Source organism: Stenella coeruleoalba (assembly GCF_951394435.1).
Source record: "Stenella coeruleoalba genome assembly, chromosome: 2".
NCBI lineage: Eukaryota > Metazoa > Chordata > Mammalia > Artiodactyla > Delphinidae > Stenella > Stenella coeruleoalba.
Genome location: NC_137147.1, coordinates 167825591 through 167847184, shown reverse-complemented (window position 1 = coordinate 167847184; position 21594 = coordinate 167825591). Strand labels below are relative to the sequence as shown.

The 21594-nt window shown below is 35.8% G+C and overlaps 1 protein-coding gene across 3 annotated transcripts in view; it reads right to left on the bottom strand.

Moving 5' to 3' along the window:
* Positions 1 to 21594, bottom strand: part of PLXDC2 (plexin domain containing 2) — a 417308-nt gene that overhangs the window by 66561 nt on the left and 329153 nt on the right. For all 3 annotated transcript variants that reach the window (XM_079915193.1, XM_079915195.1, XM_079915194.1), the window contains one exon: positions 5557 to 5617. In XM_079915193.1, coding sequence (XP_079771319.1) covers positions 5557 to 5617 — 61 coding nt within the window. The remainder of the gene's footprint in view (positions 1 to 5556; positions 5618 to 21594) is intronic.

The following is a 21594-nucleotide window of genomic DNA, read 5'->3' as shown; positions in this document are numbered from 1 at the left end:
AAAGCATTACTAGGATTTTCGGGAAGTAAAGAAAATCTCTGAGGGGGCCTTTCTTTTGCCTCTCCCACAAAACAGAATAAAGCAAAAGCTGTGTGCTATAAAGAAAGTAGGAGCAACATACATTAGGCAAAGTAAAAACACACAGTTTGTGCTGAGGGTAAAAATGTCAAAAATTAATTATGCCCAAAGGAGATCAAGCCTTCTACCAGCAGTAGATGAGGGAGATAAATCCAAACCTCTCCTCCCCATATTAAGGCAGGAACACATGGTGTCCCCTAAAGCCCTCAGGTTCCCATCATCAAAACTTCTTTGGTGAAAGCATCACCTATTTACATGCTAGGGATTCCCATGGAATCAGATCAAACAAATGCACTTCTAATTAAAGGACCGAGAAACACAGAAAGAGAAAGAGTAGTCTGACAAAGAGCCAGCAAAAACAAAGAACAACATAATTAGACTAGCAAAACCTTTTACATAGTAGGGGCATCAAATATGGAATATATAAAAATTATATATGAAATATTTAAAGAAATGAAAAATAAAATTTAAAAATGAAGTAGTATCACAGACTATAAAAATGACTTGGCGGGGCTTCCCTGGTGGCACAGTGGTTGAGAGTCCGCCTGCCGATGCAGGGGACACGGGTTTGTGCCCCGGTCCGGGAGGATCCCACGTGCCGTGGAGCGGCTGGGCCCGTGAGCCATGGCCGCTGAGCCTGCGCATCTGGAGCCTGTGCTCCACAACGGGAGGGGCCACAGCAGTGAGAGGCCCGCAGATTTAATAAAGATTTAAATTTTAGAAATGAAAAATATATTTGTGGAATTACTACCTTAATGGACAGGTTTAACAGCAGATTAAACGAAAGGAAGAGAGAATTAATAAACTGGCAAATAGATCTGAAGGAATCCCCCAGGATACAGCATAGAGAAATAAGAAAATAGATGATATAAAGGAGAGGTTAAAAGATACAAGGAAATGATGAGAAGGTCCTATTCTCCAAAGAGCTCAGAAGGTAAAAATAAAGAGAATGAAGACAGTCTGACTGAATAGTATATTTATCACATGTCCGGAATTTTCACCATAATCTTCTTTGCTGTAAATATCTTTGTCACATGCATTTTTGCTGAAAATATTTTTGCCACATAACTAATTGGCAATTTTGCCATAAAAGATAAAATACCTGGCTGATGGTTTGGTTTAATATACACAATACAAAAATCATGACAGATGGTGATGATCTGCCCCAAGAGTTGGTTTCTTCTTTTGAAACACACTACATGGGAGGAGAAAGAGGCCGAGGGCCTTGAAGGCACAGAAGTGAAACCATGTTTCCCACAGAACTTTGTAATGTCTGTCAATGGACATGTGACAAAATGCTAAGAACAAACAGTGCAGAGACTTTCACAACACAGTACAAAGCTCAGTTATAAACATGCAACCCAGTACTTGGAAATTAATACCTTTCTTAAAGAAGGAAGAAATTTTAGTGAAAATAACATTGGGATGCTGAACAAGGAGACAAATCAATAAACAACAAAAGAATGTAATATGATGAACAAAAGACTTGGAAGGCAAGTGCTTAGGTACAACCCACAGAATAAAGTTAGTTATTTGCACAGTATTGTCATGAGTCTACACACACATTGAATGTATTCAGATATTTTGTATTTTGCAATGAAGTCTTTTTAATTTTGTTATTCATTTTTTATGTTTAATTATGTCCTTTCTAACGTCTCTCTTTTATTTTTCGTTGTTTTATCTTTTACGGCAAAATTGTCTTATGGCCAATTACTTATGCAGCAAAAATGCTTGTGGCAAAGATGTTTATAGTAAAGAAGCTTATGGTGGAAATACCTAGAACCCATTTATCAAACTTCATACCCAAGTAATAAGAAGACACACATCCTTATTGAGCACATGTAGATCATTTGTACAAATTACTCATTCGCTATTCCATTAAAAGTTTCAACCAATTTTAAAGAATCAGTATCATATAGAACGTGACCTCTGACAATTCAATTAGGTAAGAAATCAAAAATAAAAAGATGAAATTTAAAACGGAGAAAAGACAGTCTCTTCAATAAGTGGTTTTGGGAAAACTGGACAGCTACATGTAAAAGAATGAAATTAGAACACTCCCTAACACCTTACACAAAAATAAACTCCAAATGGATTAAAGACCTAAATGTAAGACCAGACACTATAAAACTCTTAGAGGAAAACATAGGAAAAACATTCTTTGACATAAACCACAGCAAGATCTTTTTTGACCCACCTCCTAGAGTAATGAAAATAAAAATAAAAATAAACAAATGGGACCTAATGAAACTTCAAAGGTTTTGCACAGCAAAGGAAATCATAAACAAGATGAAAAGACAACCCTCAAAATGGGAGAAAATATTTGCAAATGAAACAACAGACAAAGGATTAATCTCCAAAATATACAAACAACTCATGGGGCTCAGTCTCAAAAAAACAAACAATCCAATTAAAAAATGGGCGGAAGACCTAAATAGACATTTCAGCAAAGAAGACATATAGATGGCCAAGAGGCACGTGAAAAGATGCTCAACATCACTAATTATTGGAGAAATGCAAATCAAAACTCAGAATGGCCATTATCAAAAAATCTAGAAACAATAAATGCTGGTAAGGGTATGGTGAAAAGGGAACCCTCCTGCACTGTTGGTGGGAATGTAAATTGATGCAACCACTATGGACAACAGTATGGAGGTTCCTTAAAAAACTAAAAATAGAACTACCATATGACCCAGCCATCCCACTACTGGGCATATACCCTGAGAAAACCATAATTCAAAAAGAGTCATGTACCACAATGTTCATTGCAGCACTATTTACAATAGCTAGGACATGGAAGCAACCTAAGTGTCCTTTGACAGATGAATGGATTAAAGAAGATGTGGCACATATATACAATGGAATATTACTCAGCCGTAAGAAACAAAATTGAGTTATTTGTAGTGAGGTGGATGGACCTAGAGTCTTTCATACAGACTGAAGTAAGTCAGAAAGAGAAAAACAAATACCGTTAACGCATGTATATGGAATCTAAAAAAAAAAAAAAATGGTACTGATGAACCTAGTGGCAGGGCAAGAATAAAGACGTAGACATAGAGAATAGACTTGAGGACATGGGGTGGGAGGGGGAAGCTGGGACGAAGTGAGAGAGTGGCATGGACATATACACACTACCAAATGTAAAATAGATAGCTAGTGGGAAGCAGCAGCATAGCCCAGGGAAATCAGCTCGGTGAGGCTCAAGAGGGAGGGGATATGGAGATATATGTATGCATATGGCTGATTCACTTTGTTGTACAACAGAAACTAACACAGTATTGTGAAGCAATTATACTCCAATAAAGATCTATTAAAAAAATAATAAAATTTAAAAAATAAAGTAAAAAATAAAATTTCCATAATTCAGAAATGTGATATAATTCAAAATCCAATGTAAATTCAGTAAGAATATTGACAAGATTGATTGACTGATTGATTGATTACAGATCTTGTAAGTTGAGTCTAAAATTTATATGAAGAACAAAAGCCCCAAAGTTGTTAAAACGCTTGTGAAGATGAAAAAGTAAAGAGGTTTGTTCTATAAACAACAATATTTCTTAGGAAGCTATAGTAATTAAGACAGTGTAATATACAATGTATCCATTCTTCCAAAAAGTCATTTGGATCGTGTCACCCCCTTAATTAAAACCCTCCAGATAGCTTTCTCTTGCCTTTAAGATAAGGCCCAAACTCCTTCAATGTTACATTTAGGGCCCTGTTTACCTCACCAGTCTCATCTCTCACCACTCTTCTTACCTTCAGTTACCCTTCAGAAGTCATGTTAAATATCATCTCCCCAAGCAAATGTTCCCTTGTCCTACTTAACAAGACCATGCACTTAGAGTTCTTTGCCTGAGTGGTTTTCTAAGTGCTGTCCTTTGTTAAGTGTCTGTCTCCCCTGCTACACACATTTCTCACACTTTTACATTAGCAGTGCTTAGAGCAGTACATAATAAATGCTCATATTAGGATTTGTGCTTATTGAATAAATTCATCTCACAAGAGCAGAAGGAAAATTTAACACTGGTTTTAGGCACAGAAAATGGACTGGACTTGGTGACCTTGTTTAGTTACCTGTAACAGAAGGGTAGAATTGCTCACCATAAAGCAAGTAATGTTGACGATTTACTTACAGAATAAAAAGGAAACACTGAATATTATAGAATGTACTAGATTCTGAGCTCCTTAGGAAGAGAGGGTAATTTTTAAAAAAATTCTTTGTAATTTTAGTGCTTAGCACAGGCCATAGGACATGATTAAATTCCCCACAAATATCTTTAGGAGGCCTTAGAATATGACGGATTCTTCTCTATAGCTTATGTTTCATGGTGGGCCCACAGTAAAGCAAGAAAATGATGATGTCTGAATCACCCTCTTGATCTTTACACAGGTATTCAATTTCAACATTTTTAACTGAGGTAACTGTGATTACAAGAAGGAAACATCAACCTGAAAACACAACTATGACTCTATCAATATATTTTCTTTTTGAACTACTGTTGTTAAATAAGTGACATGAAATAAATGAGTATTTATCACTGTAATTCCCCCCAAACAACTGTCAAAAAGTTGATTAAAGCTGCATCGGCAATACTGTACTTAATGTTCAAGAATATCCTGAAAGACGTATTTTTCAAGATAGTTATGAGGCATCATAAATAAAAACTAAATTAAAAATAAAGGCTCTAGTAACTAGGATTGCCTAAGAGTTCTGAAAATAGCTCTTTGACATGGTTTACTTTACTAAATGAGAAAAGTTATAATGGTTTTTATTCAAAATTCAAACCCTAAAACTTAACAAAGGGAGAAGAAACAAATACTTTTCTTTCTGAATTTTATAGGATATTTTTATGTGACTCTGAAATGACAGTGTAAATGCAATTCACTAAAAAATTGTAAATAGGTTAAAATCCATTCTGCAATTTTATTTACTTGCTTGAATCACTTCTTTGCATCATTGTCTCCATCATGTTTGCCTGGGACTTAACTGTTTCCATGTTAGACCATGTCTACCTTCTTCTATCATGCCAATTTGCTGCAATCAATCTTTCCCCCCATTCCAATGATTTTGTTATTTGAGCGAAAAAGATGAACAATGGCTTCCTAGATCTCAAAAAGCAGCGAATGTTTAAGAGAACTGCCCTTTGCTCACAGAGACTTAAGTCCTGGTTCTACTATTGCTGAGTCACACACCTAATTCCAGACACTCTCTCTCCACCCCCTTCCCCAACATCTCCCCTCACCCTTCCCTCTTCTCCTCTTGGTCCTATGGAGGCAATAACAGCTCTGACCTCATAGGATGGGTATAAGAATAAATTGAGATAATACATGTCGAGTTAAACCCAACATCTGGTACATATAAGGGCTCAGTAACTGATGGCCCTTTTTATTAAATTAGATACCATTTTCATTAAGTTGCAGCAACAATACAGGACAGCTTGGTCCCAACAATCTTGTCATAATAAAGCACATGTGTACCTCTTCGGGGCATCCGCTGTCCACCCAGTCCTGCCGATGGCGATCAAATCCACTGGAACATCTTCAGAGAAGGCCACGTTGCAGATCAGAAAAGAAAGTATGGGGTGCAGAGTGGGGGTAGAAATTAAAAGAAAAAGATCGGTAAGTAGTTAATTCTAAAATCTGCACAACATAAACTTTCTTCTGTAGAACTGTTAGCTGGAGCAGTGGAGAAGCATTTATGGAGGTCTGCATAACGGACTACTCCTTAGGTAATCGTACTGTTATGGTTGTACGTGGCAATAAATCACGCCACTGAGGCTCACTGCACCGGGCAGAACACCTGGATGCCCACGCAAAGGTGAGACAGTAGCTATTCTATGAAGTTGGCTTTTCTTTTCCTCATACATATGTATTTTTCATCATCACAACGTGTGGATAAAATCTTTTGCAGGTATTTTTCAGATCTTTTTCTTTGTTTTAGTTAAATTTAAAAATTTAAGACCTGCAGTCACACAGACTCTTTCCCTATTGTGCAGTAAAAGCTCAGTAACTCAGCGGGTTTGGGGTGTTCAAACCCACGCATTCCAAAGAAAGAACTGGCCCTTGCCCAGCTCCTGGGAGATCACTTCTAATCCCCTGGAATATCCTGCCTGATAAAAGTGCCTTTGTATATCTTGGGTCTTGGGCTATGTTAGATCATACTAACAATATGATTTATGGTGAATGTCTGTTTTCATTCGCCTGGATCCCTGGGCCACGTTGCATCAGTTTGACCCCTGGGGGCACTGGAGATGAGAGATGAAGTTAGTCATGCAGAATTTCGTACCTACGTGATGGCCCTCAGTAAAAATCCTGGACGGTGATGAGCCTGGATAAGCTTCCTTGAGTGGCAACACTTGGTGTGTGTTTTCACAAATAGTTGCTGGGAGGATTATGGGCCAACTCCACTGTGGGAGGATGACCGGAAGCCGTGCCTGGTCACGGCTGGACTCTGCCCTACGTTCCTTCCCTTTGCTGATTTTATTCTGTATCCCTTTGCTGTAATAAATGGCAACCTTGAGCATAACAGCTTTGCTGAGTTCTGTGAGTCCTTGTAGTGAATCAGCGAAGTTGAGTGTGTGCCTGTGGGTCGCTACCAGCGCTACGATTAGGTCACGTCTAAAAGGTCAAATTCAGCAAGCACTGGGTTGATGAGATTTTGCTCACTCCCACTCTCTTTCTTGACTCAAATCATTTTCTGCCCCCCCTACCTATCCAGCTACAGTTCATTCACTTTTCAAGACCCAGAAATTACTACCCAGAGCCCATTCGGATAAAGCTTCATCATTGCTGTGATCATCTCTCACTTTACTATTTAACTTTTCTCATTTATATAAAATATCATGGCTTTATGTCTTATTTACCAAACTTGATTGTGAACATTTTAAAGTTAGGGCCAGTGTTATATTTGATCATACCTAGTATATCTGACATATGATTTCTTTTTCATATTAGAAACTTTAAATATTTTTACCAGTTTATGAAAATTAAGGATTTGCACTGCCCCTGAATTTTAATATATTAATATATATACTTATATATAATATATATGAATAAATATCAATCTAAATAGATATTTATCTTTTTTTCAAAATAAATGGAGGCTTTTGGTCATAGTTTCTTATAGGCTGTTCAACTTTGGTCTTATTTTTCTTAGAGTGCTACTTTACAACTTTTTTTTTCACTTGTTTTGCAATGAATCTACACGATTTTTTATAAGAATCCCTGCCAGAGATCAGGTACCATGGCATGAATGAGCACAATTTAATTCAAGTGGAATGTGAAAACAGCTCGACTGTCAACAAAAAAGACCATATTTATCATTCTGCCCGGACATGATCTGTTAGAGCTCAGCTATTTTATACCTACCATCTGTGTTGAACAAGCTTAAGTGTGGAATAAACATCAGTGTGTGATCTGGCATCCCGAGTTTGAGAGTCCCCAGTTGGTCAAGGCTATCTCTGGTTACCCAAAGAGATTCTGCCGTTTAGAGTCTAATTCCAGATGAATTAGACGGCTGTTGCCTCTTTTTTCTTTTTCTTCCCTTCAAGTTTACTTAAATATTGAAAAGTATACTGACATTCTCTTCTGCACGATGGGAATATATCGATTTTCTACAAAGAATATATTTTGGGAGCCATCTGACAAGTTATTAAATGCAACAGATAATTTTTAAAATGCAGTTTGTCTTTACTTACTCCATTCTAGATGTATTCAAAGCCAGTGGGAAATAGCAACTTTTAGCTTATATTATAACAAGACAGTACCAAATCTTAAATTTATGAGTCAATTTTACCTTAAGTAATTAGTCCCTTAAATTATTACATTAATCCCAGAGAAAAGTACAGAAACACTGCAGTTTGCTTGAGTTATTAAATAATCTCTCAATTATAGTGTGTGAAATTAGGTTCTACTGAAAATATGTAATTCAATTAACTAATCCATTCATTTATTTATTCACACTGCAGCTTACTAACTGCTAGGGTGGGAAGGATTGAGAATGGCAAAACACAAATAAGGTTTGGTTTGAAAAATTCATATATTTTTGTACCTTACGGCGCCTTAAAAAATTAACACAACGGAACCCTGCCTTTTCTGCATTTTATTTTATAACCCAGTAGTTTAAATAACATCGAAAACCTATTATAAATGAAAGTGTGTGTGTGTGTGTGTGTGTGTGTGCGTGTGTTGTATAAATCATCAAGAAAAGCTACCTTTCTATTATTTCTGAATTCTAAATAAATAAAAAATCACTTTTGAGAACACCTTCCTCTCTCCACTGAGCTGCTGTGTCATTTTTCTATAACATCACGACATTAACCATGTCATACTCCAGAATGTTGATTTCCAGTGTTCTCAGAGAGGCTCTCCTGACCTGGTGTTCCTGCTGAAATGCAAATTCCTGGATCTAACTGGATAAGACTCTCCCACAACTTGGGCCCAGTAATTTTCACTGTAAACAGGTGCCCCAGGTGATCCTCACCACACTGAAATGGGAAAACCACTGCCTTCCTGTAAGCTACGGCAATACTGCAGGCCCCTTCACACTCCACCAGCCCATCTCCTGTGCCTTATTACACCTCCCTGAAAGTGTACTCTTCCAGTCTCTGCCTTTGAACACGCTATTACCTATGTCTGGGATACCTTCCTTGTCTCCAATTAGTAAACCCAATTCAACTCAAGACTTACCTCCTCCCAGCAGCATTTCCTTTTCCTCTCACCCGGAAGAGTTAGCACACCTTTTTCAATGCCTCTCAATACCAAGTGCTGGTGTTTGTTATTACTTGGTTGCTTTCAAGCTTCTTGTACTCACAAGACTTTGGAGGGAACATGGTTCAAATGAAGATTCTGGGCTCAAACTGCTTGAGTCACAGTTTTGGCTTGGGCACCAAGGCATGTGATCTTAGGCAAGTTATTTTTCCTATCTAAGCTGGTTTCCTCATCTATAAAACGAGGTAAGGGAGGTTAGGTAAGGATTAAAAGTAGACTGTTGTATAGGCAACATTTAGTAAATATCAGCTGTTTTTAATACCTAAGGAATGTCTTTGTAGAATGTATGTAGCAAGGTTGACAACTGTTGAAAATGAGTAAGTAGGACTTCAACTGTATAGATAGGATTTAGAAAATGTTTAGGAATTAATGCTGTGTCCCATGTTAATGTGAGATGTGTTTTACACTTGAAGTCCCTTATCATCATATTTGGGAATTAGTATTACAGAATCTTGTAAGTGAAAATCTAAGCTGCTTTCAAATATGGAGCACATCTTTATTCAATATTTATAAATAGAGGTTATGTGGTTTTGTAAATATTCCTTAAGAATTGATTTTGACAGTCTGAGCTCCTAACTACAATAGATTTCCAATGTTTTTATTTTCAAGTTATTCCCTTCTTCTCACTATTACCTAATTCCAAAATGAATCATTAGAGAGCTCTACTTCCAGTTAATTGTATTATTTTCCACTCAGTTTCAATGGGATGTTGATTTCAAAGCCCTCAGGAGCCATATTAAGTGAACCCCATTTAATAAGGCAGCCTAGAAAAGAATTCTCCTAGCTTGCAGCGTCTATCCAATCATGAGATTAAAGCGTAAATCTTGTCACATCTCTAACTTACCTGTTTTGTGGCAAGGGTTTTAGAAATAAAACTTATTTTGCAAAGGTAATATATACAGATGAAGAAAATAGAGTAAATGTTAAAATACATACACAAGCATTAAAAATGAAGTCCATGTCTTTCTACACAATTGAACATGTGTCATTTCACCAGTGAGATGAAACATCTACAAAAGAAAATTTAGGAGAAAAACTTCACAGAATCCCGAGACCCAGTTAGGAATTAGTTTGGAGATCGGGGGTCAGCATGTTTTTTGTAAAGAACAAGGTAGTAAATACTTTAGACTTTGTAGGCTATATAGTTTCTGTCCTAACTGCTCACCTCTGCGGTTGTAGCTCAAAAGCAGCCACAGACAAATGCATAAAAAAATGGGTGTGGCTGCGTTTCAATAAAACTTTATTTACAAAGCCAGGAAGTGGGTCCAATTTGGCCCACTTGCTGTAGTTTCCTGACCTGCTATCTAAAAATAAAGATCTTTAAAATTCTGAAGACTAGAATACCTCATCAAAGTGTCTGATGATTTAAATGGTCCATGCAGCCTTGGGTGTACTTATTGGTATGCTATCTTAATGGAAAAATCAATTGCATATTTAGTAAGTTTTCTTGCCATCGTCTGCAAAAGTGTGAAAAATGATCCTCCAGCATCAAAAAAAATGGAAAATGCTTAAAAAATGAAGTATTTTAGAAGAGAAACAAGTATAATGATAAACATCTGTGATTATAACTAACTAATAACATTTATCTTAACCATGAGTCTGGAGCGTAAGATATGGCAAAATCAATTTGTTTTGAAATACCGAAAAAATTTCATTGGAAAGGTAGGTCATAAAATTTACAATGCTGATTGCAATCATCATTATTATCAATAGAATATTAGAAAAATATCATATCTCATTTCCCATATGAGGCATGCTTGTTCCTAATTGGCCTCAGGCATGAGACGGATGATTTTACTGCTAAAAACACTTCTCCTAAAATCAAGAAACTTGAGCTTAAAGTTTTTCAGAATTTTCATGCCTGAACCACTCAGTACAAAGAGCTCTGGGAATAACAGGTGAATTTAAGCACACAGTAATCTATTACAGAGACAGTACTATAGGACAAATTATGAAATTTCACATCATTATAATATGCAAGGGTATGCAGCATGTTTTCTTTTAATAAAAGCTCTTGATATTAGTTGTAGCTCAGAATCATAATCCACAAGAATAGTTATCTGCAGAACGCAGGAACTTTGCTTTGCAGATGAGTTTTGGATGGAAAACTGGGGTCAAATCATCTGATATCTGATATCCAGAACCTTGTCATTTTACAGCTGTGGCATCTTGCAGAGCTGCAGGTTTTATAAAATAAAGGCTTAATTTTTCTTTAGATTTCTAGAATCTAGAGTAGCCCTAACATGTCTTTAAAAGTATAACACCAGAGTCTTTTATCCTTCCAATTCTTTTATCTCATTAAAAAAATTCACATCTGATTTCTCTTTCCTTCCAAACTATTGGTTAAAAAGATATTTTTTTAACTTTTTGGTTTTTATTTCCCCTATCTTTCAATGAAAAATATTTTCAAAAGGGAAAAACATTTTTGTAATTGGCTTTCCATGCTGGAGTTCTTTCTTCCTCTGAGTGTCACCTCCTGATTACAAGTCTGTTTTCAGTTTTGGAGTGTGTAAGGTAGGAAAGAATTGATGTTGGGAATGAAGCTACATTATTTAGGCTTATCTGGAAGTAAGCTGATCTTTTCAAAAATCATTATGATTAAAAGGCATTACTGATGTTGGCAAAATATCCTCATTTATGCACTGTTAATACTTTAAGGGAATGAAGGACATATGAAAGTAGACTTAGATATGCCATGAAATAGTGATGCATAATAACAGTCAGTTATGCACTGGACAATCCAGTAAACTCATTTTAGGGCCAAATAATTAGTAATGGGCTGGTGCTGTGAACATTCAGCATGTTTTAATCAGGGAGATGCTGACTCTACCCAGATTATTAGATATCTGAGTACTTATTTTATAGCTACATTAAAAAGTTTCTTAAAATACTACTTAGAAGGGGCAAGAGAATGAAGTATTCACCCATATGGAAACAGTTAAAAGCTATTTGATTCAAAAGACTTGGACTGACTTGTTGCAATACTAATCTCACAGTAAAATTCAATTGTTATCTTTGTTCTACCTAACTTTTACGTGCTGCTAGTGGATATTGAAATATGGCTCAGGGAATTTTAAATGATGCGAGTTTGGCTGTGTATTGACTTAAATAATCCTTCATTACAGAGCATCATATAATCTCTGTATTTACAAGTTTAAGCCTGATGTTTGGACATTGTGGTTGTTATTTTTTAAAAACCAGCAGTAGATGAAATAGTTAAATCTGAATTCCTCAACGACTTCCAGCTTTGTGCTGATTCATCTGCATGAAGGGGATGTGACTGCATTAGCAATATGAAGTATGCAATTTCAGAAATCTTCCAATTCTATCAAAAACCAGATTACTCCAATGTAGTTTCTCAAACTTTTTGAAATAAACCATATCAAGAAATATAGTTAACATCAAGTGTTTAGACATTTATATATCTGGTTATGTGTGTATGGTTGTGTGTTTGTGTGCTGAAACTAAATATTTATTGTGATGTTTCTTTTTTTTTTTCTCTAAACATACAAATAAAGCACAGAGATATTTGTATTCCATTCTATTTCATTAACAAAAATGCTGGTTGCAACCCACTGGGTAATTGATAGCATGACCCTCCTGAATTGCAACCCTCAGTTTGAATAATACTATCCTAATAGTTTAAAATTTTAATCATATTTATGCTTTAAATAGTATTGCCTGGTTTGTAAAACAATCATTTTAATAGAAAATTACAGAAAAGTATAAAAACAGAAATTAAAGTAGGTAACATCCCAACGCTAAGATATTGTTAGTTTTATTTTCCAACCAATCTTTATTTAACATATAATTATATATACTTATGTATTAATCAAATTGGAATCATAACGTGTGATAACACTTTTCTACAGTTAATATGATAATCTGGGCATTTTTCCATGTCCATAAATATCCCTTGAGAGTTAATTTTTAATGACCGCATATACTTCATTATATGGCTTGATAAAAATTTTATTGCATGCTATATAGGAAAGTTGTTAAAAGAGTAAATTCTGTGAGCTAACATAAAAGAAAATTTTTTTCCTTTTTTTCTTTCCTTTTTTTGTATCTATATGAGAAGATGGATGTTAGCTTAACCTACTGTGGTAAACATTTCACAATATATGTAAATCAAACTATCATGCTGGAAGCCTTAAAATTATGTGGTGATGTATGTCTATTATTTCTCAATAAAACTGGAAAAAATTATTCAACTTTTATATGAGCACATGTATGTTATTTTAACCCTTATAAAATACATACCACCATTCTTTTTGCAACTTGATGGATTAAGAGTGACAGTCATACTTTAATTAGCATTTCTTTATTACAGGTGAGGTGAAATGTTAAACCATGTTTATTGACAATTCGTATGTCTGTCTATATCTTTGAGTGTATATTCATTTCTTTTACTCATTTTATTCAATTGGGCTATTCTTTTTTTATAGTGTGTCTATAAAATAAGGCATTAAATTTCTGTTAAATATATCATCTGTCTGTAATTTGCCATTCAATTCAAAATGATTTTTTTTTTTTTTGCCATACAGTGGTTTGTATCTTTACACTGTGAAGTTTTTCAACATTTTCTTCAAGATTCCTTTCTTTGCCTTTTGCTCAAAGAGGCCTCCGTTACATTGGCATTAAGTAAAATTTGCCATGATCTCTCCTAGTTAGTTCATTATTTCATCCTTTGCTTTCAATTCTTTAATCTACTCTAAATTTATTGTGGTATATGGCATGATGTTATAACCAAATCTAAAGAGACAAATTTTATTCAGATTGATGGCTAAGGGTCCCAGGATCTCTTAGCCATCCTTGAACAAGAGATCTTTATCCATCATTTGGAATTGCATGTTTAATCACATAATAAACTCATATGCTAAGGTCTATTTCTGAAATTGTATAATCTTCCATTGATGGCCTTGTTTCTTCTTGTACAATTCCTATAATGATTTCATTATTACAGTTTTATCTAATGATTTATCTAAACTTAGTTTAAGTCTGCCTTCATTGAACTTATTTTACAATTTTTTCTTGAGTTGTCTCACTCTTTATTCTTCCCTGTGATTTTTATAATTATAGTCTGATGTCCAAATAATAATGTTATTGATGGAATTGATGTGGAAATAATTGACATCTTAATATATTCTAGCTTCCCATCCATTAAAATGTTTATTCAGGTGCCTCATCAAACTTTCATTATTTCCTTTACATGGAACCTACACATCATTAAGTTTGTTAGTAACTATTTTATCTATTTTTGCTACTGTTAAGGAGCTTTAACCATTGCACTTTCTAAATGGTTATTTCTGACATGGAAAGCTATTGACTTCTGTGTATTTTGTATCTGACTCCTTTACTTACAAATAATAACTTTGCTTCTCCTTTCCAATAGTCATGTCTCTTATTTGTTTCTTTTCTCTGTGTGTTAACCAGAGTTATAGAATTCTGGTACATAATAGTGGGAATCACACCCATGCCTTCTTCCTTATTTTAATGGGAATGTCTCTGGGGCATTAATGTTTAGTATATTTTTTCCACTGTTTGAAATAATATTTGTTATCATGTTAATATGCATATTTCGATTTCAGTCTGCTAACATTTTTACTTAGAAAAAAATGTTGGATTTTATTAAATATGTTCCCATCTATCAAGATGACTAAATGATTTTCAATACCAGTGCTATAAATGGCATTAATAGATTTCTTTAAACCAAACCATGTTTGTATTCATGGAGTAAATTCATTATTTGGCCATGTTTTAATTAGTTTGACTTTGTTAACTATAATGCAATATCTCTATGAATAATCTATAGCTAACATCCTACATAACGATGAAAGACTGAATGTTTTTCTCCTAAAATTAGAAACAAGACAAAATGGCTACTCTCAGTACTTCTAATCAGCAGCGTACTGTACAGTTTGAAGAGGCAAAGTTAGAACCCAAGAAGGTGAAGCTTTGGCAAAATAATCAAATCATTAACAGCTTCCTGCCTCTCATCTTCCTTGTATGAACGTAAAGTAAAATAAGTCAACTCATAGCTTGATTAAGTGGCAAAAACAAGGCAGCCACAGCAGACTTTAGAAGAATTACTGAACTGCTGAGACTTATAACAACCCTCATTAGAGATACAAAGTAATATTTGTTATGATGTTGGAAAGCTGAAAAGCTAATGACTTCAATACTACAATGACAAAGTCAGCCAGAACCCAAGGGATACCTTAGGGTTTAATGTTCCGAGATAAGTGGGTAAACTTTTTGAGTAGGGTGGAAATCATAAGCTACTAAAAAGACAAAAATTGCAGGTATTCCGCTTTTTGAGACACTGGGATTCGTATATATCACCAGACGAAACCAGACATCTCTGGTCATTGAGCCATCTGTCAATATAGTCAGCTTAAGAAATGATCTGCTCTAGGATTTCCAGAAGAGGGTAGCCGCTGGGGCTTAGGTGAAACTGAGACACAAACAACAACAAAGACTCAGCATTTTCATTTGCTTCCTACCAACTCCTTTTCAAATTTCTAACATACTTAGTTTGCTTGCCTTCTGTTTTATTGAAGCCCCTTTTACCATTCCATCTGACTCCCCTCTTCTATGAGACTTAACCCAGGCTGTGCTCCCAGGGAAGGGTCCTCTCATGGAGGACTATCCTTCTCCCAAGTGCAACCTCCAATCAAGATTACAGTGCCCAGCTTGAGAATAGAACGTTTACTATATGTTAAAAGTTATACACTTAGAGATGAATGCAAAGTCTTCAGTTTACCAAAGGCTATTACCATTTAAAATCAAACTTGTTATCCCAACCGTATGAATAAGATATTCCTTCACTGACTGATCTTAAATATGGCTTTGGCGACTTGCCAGAATCTGGCTGCGAACACATTTTAACAGTTTGGCTTCTTATTTATGAAAGATTTCAACTCCTTTAGAAACACCATAATTCTTCAAAGAACATATGTGGTAATCTGAGGCTGAGGTATGGTAATTGAAGGCAGACTATGACAATTAAATAGATAGTTCATTTTGTTTCTTCAAATTATATACACATGAATAAGATGTTACATAGTTTTTATCTTAGAAAAAGGAAGATTATATTTATTGGTAATTATTCCTAACAGCAAAATTAATCATTTTTGTAGCTTTTAGAATATTTGTGTAAAGTGAGTATTCCATTTAAAAAACAATGGTCTTTTCCCACCTAAGTGTGCAACTTCTGGAGTCCTGTATTTGGGCAGCATTCTAGCACATTCTGAAGAATCGGGGAGCACAGCACATTGTGTCACATTAGAAAAGAGACCTCCCCTTGCCACACTCAACTCCCTTTCTGAATTCGGGCACCAAGAGCAATGGAGTCTCTAGACTTAAATGAATAATCAACTTGATTAATAATTTCAACATGCTATTGGGGCACTGCCAGGGAAAAACAAAACAAAACATCATCTCACTTACTATGGGTATAATGAGGAAAAGAAAAGGAAGGAAGTGGAAGTTATTGACGTCATTCAATCATGTCGTAGTTGACATGTGTTCAATAACTGTCAGTTATGTAATTCTCACCCAAATCTGGCAGTATTCCTTACACTTATTCCCATTTGACTACTGCAAAAAATTGAGGCTGCATTATTTAGTGGAAAGAGCATAAGCTTCAGAATTGCAAACATAAAATTAGGTTCAGGTCTTGACTCTGCCACTGATTGATGTGATCCACCTCCAAGTTATTACTGGAGATTACGGGGTGAGATCTATGGCGAGTTATTGTTGGAGATTCAATTTCTGTAAATTGGAGATTGTAAAATCTACCTTCACTGGGTGAGGATTAAATGAGATAATATAGATGAAGTACCCTTCCAGTGTTTGACATAGTGAGTGCTCAATAAATATGTTATTTTATGCCTTCTTACCATCCATAGCACCTAGCACAGGTCGAAAAATGCCTATTGGGAAAAAAACATATTGTAACCTAACCAGTTATTGGTATAACTGAAAATCTATAAAATATCCTTCAAGTACTGACCCAGCTTCTTTAGCCACAAAAATTAGGTGTATAAAAGAAAGAGGACAAATCTTTTCTTTTTGATGAATGAATTCTTCCAGAATCTAAAAATTCCTTGCCCAGCATTCAACTTTGCTATTTTGGTAGAACAGAAGTGAGAGTTGAGCCCTCAGGGAAAGAAAAAAAAAATTCTTCCTCATGGCTGTGAGCCATTGAAGCAAACACCCAGTTATAAATAAAACCCCTGGACATTTCCGGATTCTGATTTTTGACACCCTTTCTTAAAACTTCTTGATTTCAGACCAAATATTATACTTAAATGGCACTTTCAAATGCATAGAAGTGGACAGGAAGAGCAGTGACTTTTACTTTGTTGTTCGCTCCGGAAAAGGAACATAAAGTCTTGCAGGTTTAGGTGTGCCATGCCTCTGTAAAATGCTATCCTTCTGCCAGTAAATTTTTATTCCATGGTGCTCAGAGATTAATGGCTCCTGGTCTTTCAGAGCTGTCTGTCTTCCTCAGGAACATCAATGTTGCATGAATCAACTCACCTCTGTTCTGCCAAGATAGCAAAGTCGGGCTTGGGTAAGGAACCAGAAATCCCTTCGAGGAGATGATTATCTATCTCATCAAAGAAAGGTCTCTATCCCAATTTAATTTTTTTTTTTTACTATAAAAAGTTTCAGAATTTTACTTGGAATGCTGAGATTTATAGAGAAACAGATAAGATGGTATTTCTAGTTTCTCAGAGAACCATAGGATGAACTTTTCTTTATCCTCGTTTACCATTTGGGAAAGTACTATAAGGGAATAAAAGTGACATCTGTCATCATCTCTCCAGGAACGGGAACCAGTAAACCGTCCCAGACAAATCAATCTCTCTCTCCCCCTCCTCTCTGCCTCTGCCACCATTCCTTAAGAGATAAAGTGTTTCTAATCACAGCGCATTTGGGTCCTCGCAAATGATCTGTAGAAAGAATGGGTGAAATAGGAAGATTAGTATTTTAAACTAGGAAAACCTGTATTAATCACGGATTTTTAAGCTCTGTCCGGAGTTCAGGGTTTAGTTTGGCAGAGGCCTTCAATGACTGCTGTAGCGAGTGAGGAGGAGATGGGAGGGCCTGGCTATGAACCCGCTATAAGATATAATTTTATCTGTTTTGTATTTGAAGTTTCTGCTTTTCAAAAATGTTTCTCCTGCTTAAGAAGAAAAAGTTTGAAAACCGTTTTATTAAATCATTTGTATACCTCATCCCATTAATTAATCTAGGCTTGTTATCATTATATTTTACAATGTAATTAAATCTTTTAGACAAGTACTATGAGCTCATTTAAAATATGGTAATATAACTTTGACAGGGCACTCCGAGAAGCAACTTTTTCTCTCTTTTTCTCTCTGTATGTCCCTAGAAGATGTAATTTAAGGCATTTTAATACCAGACAATAATACCTGAGTGAATCTTATAATGACCAGCAGAACACTGTCTTTTAAAAGATATTTGCTTAATGATTTCTGATAGTGCACTTCTATTTCCTTCAAGAGATATTATACTTGTGAGATAACTTTTCTAAGATCCAGGTTAAATTAGAGTATCTCTCATACATGTGTGGCAGTCCATATTTGTTTACATTAATCATTCAAACTTGAAAATAGTCATTGCTCCATTTCATCAATTTATTTGCTCAAGGAACATATTTCTCCATGCATATCTTCGGCTCACGGGAAACTCAGCTTTATCTTCTAAAGTCTTAAGAGTGATTATTCCAAGTAGAAGTAAATTGATTTCGGTGGAAACACTTCCAAGATTTCTAGACTTTGCTGTAATGTTACATAAGATGATTTCCTTATTATTTTAAAACTGCATGTTTAAGTATTTTGAAATATATCCCATCTATCTACATTTGAGTTCAATTTGCCACTTGAAGTCTAGATTGTAATATCAATGCTTAAAAAAATAATAAGTATAATTTTGTAGTGGCTTTTAGTATACATAAAGCTTTGATTTCTTTTAAAATTTTTATTCTTTTTTCTTCATTATAAATCTTTGAACTCACCTGGAAGGGTCTGTTTCTAAGACTATACCAAGCCCAGGTCCTTATGTAGATTACCAACAATGTATTAGTAAATTCTTTCCACTTTAAGAAATGATACTGGGGCTTTCCTGGTGGCGCAGTCATTGAGAGTCCGCCTGCCGATGCAGGGGACACGGGTTCATGCCCTGGTCCGGGAAGATCCCACATGCCGCGGAGCGGCTGGGCCCGTGAGCCATGGCCGCTGAGCCTGCGCGTCCGGAGCCTGTGCTCCACAACGGGAGAGGCCACAACAGTGAGAGGCCCGCGTACCGCAAAAAAAAAAAAAAAAAAAAAAAAAAAAAAAGAAATGATTCTGGTCATAAAAGAGTGTTCTGCTTCCTTCCTTTATTCTATATCAGATTTGTCAGGCATATAAAATATCAAATTACTAAATGCTAATTCTATTAGAGTTTTATGCAGCTCATGTGTACAAATGTTCTATGTCCCATTAAAGGCAGCAAAAAGAAGGATTTTAAGAATTTGGGTGTGAAGCAATTTTCTGCTTCATAAAATACAGTTAGTGTCGCCTTATGTTTACAGAAGCATTCTTGGATGTGTAGATTTTTCTTCAGATTTGCTTTTAATGAAACTGACTTAGTATTCCAGAGCACCCCTTTAACCCAGATCGAAAAAAATATTTATAGCAAAAGCTATATAGGCATAAGGAGAATGGATATCTAGACCTGAATCTTCATGTTGATAGTTCAGAAGACCCATTAATTCAACATTCTCAAAATCTTCTTTATTATTCATTTTCAAACACTATTATATTCATTTGACCTGGTCCTTCATTTGCTGTTTGTCATTTCCTTAGGTGGTAACTATTAGAATCACCTCATTTATCCCAGTGTCACTGTTTACTTCATTAAACCCTTCAAAACCAGACAGTCAATATTTTCTTCCAAAATAATTTATTGTGAATACATATTTTACTTTTTCTTCTGATTAATCAACATATTTGTTATATGTTTTCCATTTGTCTGGCAAACTTTTCTTGTAAATGGCCAGATAGTAAATACTTCAGGCCTGTGGCTCTTGTGATCTCTGTCAGAGGAATTCCTTTATGGAGAATAATTGAACTTAACCTAGGAATTCTAGCTATGCCTTAGGTCCTGAACACACAAATGCAGTTAAAACTTAGACAATAGCAAGGATTTCCATAATGGTGTTAGGTAGGGTGACCATATAATTAACTTATAGGGCGAACCACTACACTTTTGAGAGAGAAAGAAATAGGGCATAGGGACCATAGGCCTAAAGCAGACCTGTGGTGAGAAAACTGGGCATATGGCATTTAGGGCATAATCCTTAATTATGCCCATTAATGCCCTGATCCTTATACTTCACAGACATTTCTAGTTACAAATTCTGTGCTCAACTTCCGTAAGTCTTTCTAGTCAAGTTTTCTAGTATATTTATCTCCTACCATGTTCACTTTATTTTAGACAATCTAGGTTTATGCTTGCATACAAAAATTTAAGTCTCTGAGGTATTTTATGCCCCTTCCTCTGAAATATAACATAAAGGATTATTCTCTTTTGTCATAGACTGAGAATATAGGTCCATTTCAGCTCCATCTTCTGATATATGAGTAGAAAACACACGCAGAAAGCAATACAGGACTAACTCTCCGATATGAAATAAACTCTTCTTTTTTTTTCTTGCGGTATGCGGGCCTCTCACTGTTGTGGCCTCTCCCGTTGCGGAGCACAGGCTCCGGACACGCAGGCTCAGCGGCCATGGCTCACGGGCCCAGCTGCTCCGCGGCATGTGGGATCTTCCCGGACCAGGGCACGAACCCGCATCTCAACCCAGGGCACGAACCTGGACTCTCAACCACTGCGCCACCAGGGAAGCCCCTGAACTAAACTCTTTATATGCCATTTTTGCTGCATGAAATCTTAACAGATAATGCACACGTCTTTTTTTCCCTTGAGAATTCTACCTATGTGCTATTTTTATTACTTTCTCCAATTCACAGTTTTTACTTTTTTCATGGGGATTCTAGCTTGCCAGTTATGCACTTTGCACAAATATAACCTCGATTATTATTAAACAAACCTTTATATGTATCTTTTAAAACAAATTATTCAGATAAGTTTTCAGTAGAGGTTAGTGTAAATATGCTAATAAACCCCCTAAAGTAGGCAAGGGGAGGGACATCTGCTTTGGATTGCTCATCCAGTGCGTGAACATTCTTAGCAAGACCACATGTGCTAAGAGTAGGCATAAAAGCCTAATAGAGAAATTCCAACCCTAGAATTTATTTTTCCCTTCATCTCTCCAACCACGTATCCTTCAAAAATTTTTATTTTATTTTTTTAACATCTTTATTGGAGAATAATTGCTTTACAATGGTGTGTTAGTTTCTGCTTTATAACAAAGTGAATCAGCTATATATACACATATATCCCCATATCCCCTCCCTCTTGTGTCTCCCTCCCACCCTCCCTATCCCACCCCTCTAGGTGGACACAAAGCACCGAGCTGATCTCCCTGTGCTATGCGGCTGCTTCCCACTAGCTATCTATTTTACATGTGGTAGTGTCTATATGTCAACACTACTCTCTCATTTTGTCCCAGCTTGCCCTTCCCCCTCCCCGTGTCCTCAAGTCCATTCTCTACATCTGAGTCTTTATTCCTGTCCTGCCCCTAGGTTCTTCAGAACCTTTTTTTTT